An 11,079-nucleotide genomic window follows, 5' to 3' on the forward strand; every position below is an offset into this window, starting at 1 on the left:
GTGTTTCCAAGACTCTGTCGGCTGTGAGGGAACACACGGTTCTTCCTGGGGGCTAGGTCACCACACACTCTCTCTCCTGATACCTTGGCCACCTCCCGCCTGCCCTCTTCCTCCGCCCTCAGGCTGTAGGATTTGCTCTCATCATCTCCCTGGTGCCCGCCCTCGCCCTGCCCCCATCTGCGCTTCCCCAGCCCCCGCACCTGCCCACGGGAAAGGACCCTGATCTCTCTGAGCTCCCTCCTTCCTCCAGGTCTCCAAACGGGCCCCTTTCCATTGTAACAGTTTTTATACTCCCTTTGGCAGAGCAACATGGGGGCCGTGGCGATGTGACAGCCTCCCAGAACCAGCCACCGCTGTGAAACACCAACCGCCTGCTGGGAGCTTTACACACGCCCGCTGCGTGCGCGCTCCCAGGTTCAGGAACACAAAATTGGCGGATGTTCTGGAAAGCGGGTGTGTGGAGACGAAGGGAGGGAAGCGGGTCTCCTGGGCAGCCTTGTCCTGTGTCCTCAGGACCCACACATTCACTCCATAAACATGTAAGAGCACCCAGGATAAATCAGGGGCCCCGGAGGAGGGAAAGAAGCGGTCCTGGCCTTGGAGAACTCGCATGCTGTTGGTGGAGCAGCTGACAGGAGGAGGACAACTGCGGCAGCAGACGGAGAGTGGGGTTTGCCCCAGAAGGGAGGCCTGTACCAAGTGCCTCGGAGCGGACCTGGGTGAGGGAGTTGGGGAAGGCTTCATGGAGGAGGTGGCACTTCAGCTGGCCTTAACTATTTCTCTAAGTCCATAGGAGGGAACAGGCTGTGCAAAGGCACAGAGCTGCAGAGGTACACACGTGGCAAAGCTGTTGAAGGGGTTCTACTGGGAAGGACCTTGGTTCTGCAGGCGTGAAATTCATCCCAGGCTGTGGGCTCTCGTGATGTCTGGGCGAACCTGACGCATAGGAGGGGCCAGGATAGGGGTCTCAATCTCTCTTCCCTCTGACGGACCCCCCGCGGGGGCTGTGCCCTGGGTCCTTCCCCTTCCAGGCTGGCCGGCAGCCCAGACTGCTGAGAGTGAAAAAGAAGTGGCTCTTCCCAGCTTCCTGCAGCTTCTTCTTCCTGCTCTCTGTGCTCATGACTGGCTGCTTCCTCTGGCAGTACCACCTCCCCAAGCTGGAGACCGGTGAGTGCAGAAACATCCTGGAGATTCTCCCAGCCCCCGAGGGTCCCCAGGGGCTTCGAGCTGCCTCTCCTAATCCGAGGGTGTAGGGGGAGGCCCATAAGATTTAGACTCAGAAGCTCTGGTCTCCTTTCTGACTCCAACTCTCACTAACTGCATCTTTGGGCCAGTCACGTGGCCTCTCTGTGCCTCAATTCCCTTGTGCATAAAATGAGTGTCCCAATGCCACCAGGGTTTCCTTAAGCCACCCAGTCTTGGGGTAAAACTCAGAGTCCCCCCAAAAGTACCAACAGTGGTTCTCTTGCTCTGCCTTCAGCCCCCCTCAGGCACCACCCCCCTCTTTTTTTTTCCACCACCCCCCTTTAAAGATCTTCCCCCAGCTATATCTGAGACCCTGGGAGGAACCACGTATCCACAGACAGCAGCTGCCATTTCTTGGAGCCTCTCCATCCTGAGCTGGTCAAGGCTCAGGAAACGAGCCACCCCTGCGGCTAATATCTACCAGGCCCTCTGTTGCTATAACAACCGCTGGGCCCTCCAACCTGCTGGATGCTCCAGAATCCCAGGTCTCCGCTGAAGTTGGGGAGAATCTCTCTCTGTTCTTCGGCATCATCCTGGGGTGCGGATGCTGAAGGCTCAGAGAGGTGCCCTGAGCTCCCAAAGTTCCACAGAGATTTTTGCAGAAATGGCTCCTTTTAGCTTCTTGCCAGCTGCTTCCTCTCCTACCCCATCCTGCCTTTCTAGGGTAAACTCCTTTATCAGAGCCTTCTTAGTCCCTCAAACAAGGGGTCCCCAAGTGAGCAGGTCGGGCTGTTCAATCCATAGCAGACCAGTATTACTATATATACATAAAAACAAATTATTAGAGAAGTAAAATTTAAAAAAAAAGACAAACTGGAAGCCACTTGGGGGGTTTTGAATAATTAGATTCAACAGACACAAAATTACTCTGTCGTACTGCTATAAAAGTTTCTAAACCCTTTCTCTCCAATTTTGTACTTCCTTTGTCACCAGTGGGAAGCAAACGGTTCAGGGACTGTCCTTGGGTCCGTGGACCACGTGATCTGGGTCCCCTCCTCGCATGGGCATCACCCATGAGGAATGAAGCCGTTCAGACCCCGCCCAGATCTGCTGAATCAAATCTGCATTCTGAGGTTCTCTGGGTGGGCGTTGTTGGTGCGCGTGCGCACTGACGTCAAAGATGCGTGGCTGCGCGCGCCCGGCCCGCCTGCACCCGAGGCTGCGCAAAGCTTCGACTCTGCAGAGTTCTCACTGCTCCGCTTGCTGAGTCTGTAATTTTCCTGTTTGGGACCATATCAGTTATCTTTTGCTGAGTAACAAACTACCCCCAAGCCTACTCGCTTCAAACAATGTAATTTACTTTTTCTCATGAATCTGGGTTGGCTGGCAGTTCTGCGCTGTCTAACCTGGGCTCTCTCCAACGCAGCCGGCAGGTCAGCGGGCAGAGCTGGGCCCTCCCTCCGCGTGGACGCTCCCTCTCAAGGCTGCTGTCCCAGGCTTGTCCACGAGGGGCGGTATTCCCAGGCAGCAAAGGCAGATTAAGGCCCAATTTTGGGAGGCGCAAGGTCAATTCGGCCTCATCCTATGCGCCAAAGCAAGTGGCAGAGCCAGCCAGAGTGGAGAGGCCGGAGGAGCTAAGAATCTGTGGCCACAGTGACCCTCCACCGGGAGCCTCCTCTCAGTTCTCAGTCGTCTCGGAGGCAGTGGAAGGATTCCAGAAGGGGGCAGGTCCTGAGGTGGCGGGCACGCTCCTACCTTTACTACCCCACAGCATCCTGAGAGGATGAGGGGAGGTCTGGGGGCCGTTGGATGATCTCACAGCCCTGCCAAGGCCCACACCTTCTTCCCCGAGGTTACCGGGAAGCCTTACACCCAGACAGAAGCGAACAGGACTCAATCCCCCGACACCAGGCTCTGTCCATAGGATGAACTGGCCCTTCTGGTTCACAAGGCCTGAAGCCTAAGTGGGACCCCACGTCCACTTTTCCACCCAAATCTATAATCAGAACTGGGAAGAGAAACAGATAGACGTGGCTGAGCCTGCCCCAAGGAGCTGGAACGTGTCTAAGTCTGCTGCCCACCCGGAGGGAGGAAGCTGGTCGTGCAAGAGAGGAGGGCTGCCAGCCAGGACTGCGGCCTAGTTGGTGCCTTGAGGGCCAAGGAGCAAGTGGCGAGAGTGGGACTGTCCCTTCTCCTCCCAGGCCCACTCTGCCCTCTGCCCCTTGCTGCCCATGGCTGGACTCTGCACCCCAATATCTCCTGGTGCGGCTCCTGCCAGTGGGAGGGCTGGCCTGGAGATGTGGCTCGCCTCTGCTGCCACCATCCCACCTCCTCTAGGAGGCCCCCTAGACTCCCTTCCTGACCTCTGTCCCCCTCACCATGTGATGTTCCCTCCAGGTTCCCTGGGACCAGAGGTGACCTCTGCCTCTGTGAGGATGTGTCCCCAGCACCCTGAGCCTGTGCCCCTGGCCCACCCCCTCCCGGTGTTGAAGGAGGCCCTGGAAAAGGTCAGTGAGGACCCAGGAGGGAACTGGGTGTGTGGCTAGGCCTGGGTGATGAAGAGGAGGGCACATTCTGTACACTGGTAGTGGCATCCATGCATCCATCCATTCGTTCACTCATTCAACATATAATTCTGGAGCACCTATTCTGTGCTAGGCACTGGGGTGTGGCAGGAAGCAGATACTGTCCTGCTGTCAAGAAGCTACTCATCTGGAAGTGAGGGGACCAGTCAAGACAACAGTGAGGATGGAGAAAGTTTAGGGGACTATGGTGGCACAAAGGAACTGGCTTTGGGGTCAGGGAAGGCTTCTGGAGGAAGTGGTGTCTAAGGTGAGATGTGAACAAGTAGGAGATACCCAGGTGATGTGCATGTGTACAGTGAGGGAGCTTGGGGCAGTGAAGGGTGTGCTCCAGATAGAGGGACCAGCATGTGCAAAGGCCCCGAGGCAGCAGAGTGAGTACAAGGCACGTACAGAGAACTGTGAGGAAATTGAGTCTGGTGGAGCCGCAAGTAGGGGGAGGAGAAAGATGAGATGGGAAAGGCTGACAGAGCCCATATCACAGAGGCCACTGCAATATGATTAAATACACGCACCATACAGGGCAACTTTTACCACTGCAGGGTGACCTGACACCGGAGGAGGGTGTCAGCCAGCTCTACTCTGTGCCAGTCAGACCCCACCCACTTGGGTCACCCACCTTAGGGGACATACAGACAAATGAAACAGATGGGAAGAGTTTGAGCAGCAGCCTGGTGGGGGGACTTGAAACTGTTGTCCGAGGAACCCTTTAAGGGAAGGAAGGTGACGAGGTCACATGAGAGAAGGTGCGGGCGACACAGAGGGACACATTCGCTATCCGCAAAGACGTGAAAAGCTTCTGTGAAGGGTGGGAGCAGAAGGGTGCCATGTGTGCCCAGGGATCATAGTAATTTAAAAAGAAAAGCACCAACGATACCCATGGCTGCCTCCGAGTGAGCGCCTTGTACGCGCCGGGCACCGTGCTGACCTCTCTGCATGGATACCTGGTGAATCCCTTTCTACAGAGGGGGAAACTGAGGTTCAGCCGGGGGGAGTCGTGCAGGGCTGGGAATTACAGGTCGACAGAGCTCAATTCAGGATCTGTGAAATCGCTCAGCAAGGGTGTCCAGCCGTTACTGAGGAGCTGGGGCTGGAGTTCGCAGGGGGTTCTAATCCTGAGTCCAGTAACCAAGAGCCACTCGGGCAAGTCACTTCATATCTCATAGACTCAATTTTCTCATCTGTGAAATGGGGAGAAATTGGCACTGACTTAGTAAGAGGATTAAATGAGACACTGTATGAAAATCACTTTATACCGTGCCTGGCACGTTCTAGATGGCCACTAAATGTTAGCTGTTGTCATCATCATACTTCGTCACTGAAAATAGTGAGGTATTTTCAATAAACATTAACTACATAGTGGATTCTCCAACACCAGGAGGTCAGACTAGGCCTGTCGGAGATTTTCTAGGGCGTCAGACAAGGCTTTGACTAGATCAGTAGTTTTAACCCCTCCCTCCTTCTATATTTTGGTAAGGAAATGTTTCTTTGAACAAAAGTCTCATGAAGAAGCCCTACATACAAACAGATTCTAGGGGAGCTGCTCTGAGGGCCCTCCAGCAACTGCGGGGAGAGAAGGGGGGAGCCTGGCAGAGGGCCGTGTGCAGGGTGTGATGTGGGAGTGGGTGGCGCGTGCAGATGAGAATTGGGGCATGTGGGCAGGGGGAGGCGGCCTTCTCTGCGCCTGTACTCCGAGCCACTCACAAGCTCTTTTCCTCCAAGGTGGACAGGATCCTGCGCCAGGCACTGTCTGCCCCGGGCCTGGCAGCCATGTCTGCAGTTATTATCCATAACGACACTGTGCTCTGGACCGGGAACTTTGGGAGGAAGAATGGCTCAGACCCGGCTTCTGGGCCCCCCAACGAGTACACCATGTACCGGTCAGCTGGGGGACCTCCAATGTCCTATGCAGGGAGCGAGGGATGGGAGGACAAAGGGGACTTAGGAGGAAGGGGGACTCAAGAGAATCATGACTGGGCTTCCAGGCTGCTAGGGCTCTTTATTTAGTCCTGACAATTTTATAGATAAGGAGACCGAGGTCCAGAGAGGACCAGTGAGTGCCCAATATCACACCACAGGGGTAATAGGTCAGGAAGGAATCCTTCTGGATTCCGCTCTCTTGTGTCCTACCCTGCCCCACTTCCACGTGCCACAAAGGAACTGCAACCAGTTCCTGGGCCCTCACCCCAGGTCCCGACAGTTGGCAGTAGTGGCCAGGATGGAAGTTACTTGGGACATTCTGCTGCACACCCAGAGTGCCCCTCCAGGGGGCTGCCTGCAGGATCTTCAAAGCTCACAGTGCAAAGTGAACACATTTGCTCCCAGAGACACGGTGAGGATTACGGGGTTCCAGCACACTGCACCTGCTGGTGCCGGGCATGGGCCAACAGTTATACTTGCTGTCACTTACTGAGCACCTATTGCCTGCCAAGTGTGTTGCCGGGCACTTTACCCGCACAATCTTGTTCACTCCTTTCTCCAACCCATGAAACACACAATGAAACTGAATCTCAGAAAGTTCAGCACTTGCCCAAGGCCACTCTGCCAGTGAGAGGCAGAGGTATGGCCCCAACCCAGGTCTGCCCCAGAATGGGAAGCACCTGGGGGAGGGCCTGGCATGGGGTAGGAGCTCGAGAGCATCCATCCAGCTCCACTGCCTTGAGCTGTGGCTTTTAAGCATCCCAAAGCTAGTTCTAGAGAGGCTGGGGAATTTCTCTCTGAGACGCTGAGTAAGGGTGGACTGAGTGCTTTCCTAGGATACTAGACAGTTGGCAGCTGGGGCACGGGGTGGAGGTGGGTTGTGGAGCCAACAGGATATCCTCCGCACCCTCGTGCCCCCGACGCTGTCTAGGATCTCGAGCGTCTCCAAGATCTTCCCCGTCCTCATGCTGTACCGTCTGTGGGAGGAGGGCATTGTGGCCTCTCTGGATGACCCTCTGGAACGGTATGCCAGCTCCTTCACCATTAACAACCCCCTGGGTGCGGCATCAGCCCCCGAACAACAGAGCCTGGTGGATGGGCTGGAGGAGGCGGGCCCGGTCCCAAGGCCGTCGCCTGTCACCCTCCGAAGGATGGCCAGCCAGCTCTCAGGTGAGTGGCTCTGAACTTATCCAGCTCAGCCCAAACCATTTCAGGGCGGGAACAGAGGATCAGGTTCTCAGCCAGCTAGGCTGGGCCCACTCTCTGCTCTGCTTCCGGAACTGGCCATACCGCCTTCTCCCTGGCGGTTGGGCCAGAGGTAGAAAGATCTGGTGAGGTAAAAGCGAGGTGAAGCCTGAGAATTTAGATCAAGTTGGAAATTAAGATCAGTTGGCAGGTCAAAATAAGTTGACAGTCAAGATCTGCTTGTTAGGTGAAGAACAAGTCAACAGGTCAATATTTGTAGGCAATTCTACAATGAAGATCTAATTTCCCTCAATGTAAAGATCACCTACAAATCAATATGAAGGCCAAGAAGCCAACAGAAAAATGGGTAAAGGATAGGAACAGAATAGACAGTTCACAGAAAAGGAAATACGGATGGCTCTCAAGAATATTAAAAAATATTAAAAGATGCTCAACCTTATTCATGACAGAATAAATGCAAGTTAAAACTACAGTGAGAGACATTTCCCCCCTAGCAGATTGGCAAAGGTCAAAATGGTGGGTGCCCCACCTTGGTGAGGTGATGGTGGAATAGGCCCTTTTACATCCGTGGTGGGAATTTAAATTGGTGCCACCTGTATGGAGGGCAATGGGTAACACCTATCACAATAAAAATGTGTATATCCTTTGACTCAGCAATTACCCTTCTGGAAAATTCTCTCACAGATGGGTTCACACATGTGAGGTGTGAGATATGTACAGTTATTCACTACAGCACTATTTGTAACAGCAAAACATTGAAACATCTAAATACTAATAGGGGCACAGCTAAATAAACTATGACACAGCTATACAATCAGATACTATGCGGCCCTAAAAAAAAGGGTAATAACGTTCTTTATGCACTGAGGTGAAATAAGATACATCGTTAAGTGGGGACAAAAGCTCATAACAGCATATCTTGTATGCTACTACGTGAATAAACAAAATGATATATACACATATGATACGTATGTGTATGTGAATTTATATGTGTAATATATATAACACACATATGCATGTCAAATATCTTTGGAAGGGAACGAAAGACATTGAAACACTGGGTTGCCCCCAGGGAGGACTAGCGGCTGGGGAGAAGGGTGGAAGGAACATTTTTCATTGTCTAGCCTTTGGTGTCTTTTGAATTTTGAATCATGGAAATGAGTTACTTATTAAAAATAAACTAGATCATCATCATCCTTATAAGATATGCTCCAAGCCAGGATGAAGCTGACATGGTGGAAGGGCAGGAGCAGGCCGGGGTACTGGGAGGCAAAGCCAGTAGACAGGAATTGGCAGGACTGGGTCAGGAGTGGGCTGGATGCCGAGGGGTTGCTCTGGAGCATTCATTATCCTACAGGACCCTGTGTTGGCCTCTATGCTCACCTGCCACCTGTGAACGAGAGGACTGGGTTAAGGAGGAGGTGTGTGGGAGCAGGAGGGGGCTGTGCTCGTGGTGACGGACCCAGCCAAGGGGGAGGGGGCAGGCAGGATCCGCCCCACTCCAAGATGCCTTCCAGGGCTCACATGTGCAGTCATCAACCCGTGACCCCCAATGGTAGGACTCCCTCCCAAGTGCCCACCCTTCTGTCATTTCACCAAGTGTGCTCGGGCCTGAGGTCTCAGTCAACGGACAAGGCTGCTTGTCACTCCCATGCGCACATGGTGAACCTGAGGCTCAGGGAGAGGATGGAGCCTCCTGAGGTAGCCCAGGTGGGACAGGATCCGCGTGTTCTTGGGGGAGGGCGGCCCGGTGGTTAAGGGCAGCAGCGCTGAAATTCCAGCTCTGCCTCCTCCCAGCTGTGTGATCTCGTGCGGGTCACAACTTCTCTGAGCCTTGTTTTTCTCCTCTATGAAATGACTGTGAGTCAGGCTGTTCTGGGGGATTAAATGAGTACGCAGCCCAGCACCGGGCACACAGAGGCACTTGTCAGCACAGCTCTGGTTATTACCGCCAGGGGGAGACCTCGGTTAAGTGGGGCCTGACGTGGGTATAATTTGGGGGGTCCTCTTTAAAAATACATGATAAGTTCAAAGTCGGATATGGGCCTTGGAAGGGGCCATGCAGGCGAGGAGCTCTGAGGCTCAACCTCCGTAAGCCTGCTGTTACATCCACTGGGTTCTAATCTGACTCCAGGGCTCCCTCTAGGGGTACACTGTGGACCCTTCTTTGTCTACACCCGACAGAACCCAGCCCAAGGCTCTAAGTGGTTATCAGTTTAAAGACACCCTACATGTCCCCTCCCTGTCCCAAAGGGGCCAGCCGATCCGACGGCTGCCTGAATAACTGCTCTAGGCTCTCCGTGTCTTTTCCGATCAACCCTCACCCGGACTGAGAGCTTGCTCCCCTTCCTGGAGCATTCATCCGTTCTCTCAGTCAAGCCTGCCACACCTCACAGGGAAACCACTGCCGGTGGTTCAGCACACTTAGGTGAGCAAGTCGAGGCTCAGAGACGTGAAGCACGTGGTTTGTGGCCACACAGGAACAAGTGCTAGAGTCAGAACTTAAAGCCAGGACTTGGGACTCCAGCCCCTAGTTGCTCAGGACAAAAGCCTTGGAGCCATCTCTGATCCCTCTGACATCCCCTCCAGTAGCAAATTCTGTTGGCCCCACTCTCAAACTATGTCCAGAATCCAGCCACTCCTCACCACCTCCACGCTGGCACCCGAGACCAGGTGACCATCATTTAAACATGGATTTGTGCATGTGTCCTCACGGGCTCCCCTGCTTCTGCCATTGTCCCCAAATGTCTGTTTTCCCACAGCAGCCACAGCAACCCTGAGAAAATATGCGCCAGCTGCCATCACTCCTCTGCTCAAAACCCCGGCAGCAGCCCCATCCCACTCAGAGAAAAAGCCAGGTCCTTCCAGTAGCCGATAGCACCCTATAGGATCTTGTGCCTGCACCCCAATATCTCTCACCTCCCAAGTCTCCCCCTTTCTCACTCCTCTCCAGCCAGACTGGCTGTTTCTGGCTGTCCCTCAATCATGCCAAGACATTCCTGCCTCAGGACCTTTGCACATGCTGTACCCACTACCTGAGACATTCTTTCCTCAGAGCACTGTGTGGTTCTCTCCTTTACCTCCTCCAGCTCTCACCTGCTCAAGGGGCACCTTCTCTGTGAGGTCTTCCTCTGACGACCTTGTATAAAGCAACAATCCCTCCCTTCTTACATGCAATTAATTTTCTCTATAGTGCACATATTTATTTGGTTATCATCTGTGCCCTCCACTAGAAATTAAACTCCATGGGTAGAGTCACTACTGAATCCCCGGTACCCAGAACAGTCCTTGGCACAAAACAGATGCTGGAAATCTATTGTTGAATGGATGGATGGAAAGAATCCACGCCACAGTCCTCTGATCCTCCCAGTACTTGTCACACCCAGTAAACAGAAAATTCCAAGTGGTCAGAGGAGCCAGGTCCGCAAAACCTGTTAGGGCACTGACCTCAAGAATCTCATGGACTCAAACCTCCATGGTCGATGATGATCATTTTTGAACAGTTCCTGTGACCAGGCACCATGCTGAGCATTTGATCTCATCGAGTCCTCCATCAGCCTTAGGACATAGGAATTAGTCCCCTCATGGTACAGGTGAGGGGACTGGGGCTCAGAGAGGTTGAGTGGTTTGCCCAGTGAAACACAGGCAGGACTAGAGTCCATGCTAGACTTTTTTAAAATAAGTGATCTTGTTATCTCTCAACCCACGGAAGGTGGGGGAGGGAGAGCACCCAGGGGCCCCCATCCCACCCTCAGCTGGCCCAGCATGTTTGACCACTGCTTCTCTGCAGGGCTTCCCAGAAGGCTCCGCTCCACTTCGCTGCTGTGGAGGGGCAGCACCCAGGAGGCCCTGAGCCTGCTCAAGGAGGACGTGCTGGTGGCGGACCCAGGAACCAGGTGAGGAGTGTGCCCGATGCCCCACCAGTGCCGGGAACCTCTCGAGGGGACACACCCTCCTGGGAGAGAGCCTGTGTCACCTCATCTTAGGCGGGCAGAGCTGCAAGAGACCTCGGGCATCACTGAACACAACCCTATTCCGCGGCTGGAAGACCGAGGACTGCGGAGGGGCCGCACAGCAAGGCGGGGGTGGGGGGGTGGGGTGGGGGGGGGGGGGGGGGGAGGGGCAGCTGGGCCCAGAGCCAGCGCTGTCTGGGCCGCAGGTTCTTTTCATTCAGCAACTCAACATG

General features: G+C 54.2%; 1 protein-coding gene across 1 annotated transcript in view; it reads left to right on the plus strand.

Moving 5' to 3' along the window:
- The first annotated feature begins 1,034 nt into the window (after window positions 1-1,034).
- Window positions 1,035-11,079, plus strand: part of LACTBL1 (lactamase beta like 1) — an 11,941-nt gene continuing 1,896 nt past the window's right edge. Inside the window, exons 1-5 of the mRNA XM_046660599.1 lie at window positions 1,035-1,167; window positions 3,583-3,692; window positions 5,490-5,647; window positions 6,619-6,857; window positions 10,684-10,789. Of these exons, the coding sequence (XP_046516555.1) occupies window positions 1,119-1,167; window positions 3,583-3,692; window positions 5,490-5,647; window positions 6,619-6,857; window positions 10,684-10,789 (662 nt within the window). The 5' untranslated portion in view covers window positions 1,035-1,118. The remainder of the gene's footprint in view (window positions 1,168-3,582; window positions 3,693-5,489; window positions 5,648-6,618; window positions 6,858-10,683; window positions 10,790-11,079) is intronic.

This window comes from Equus quagga, chromosome 5 (assembly GCF_021613505.1).
Source record: "Equus quagga isolate Etosha38 chromosome 5, UCLA_HA_Equagga_1.0, whole genome shotgun sequence".
Lineage (NCBI taxonomy): Eukaryota > Metazoa > Chordata > Mammalia > Perissodactyla > Equidae > Equus > Equus quagga.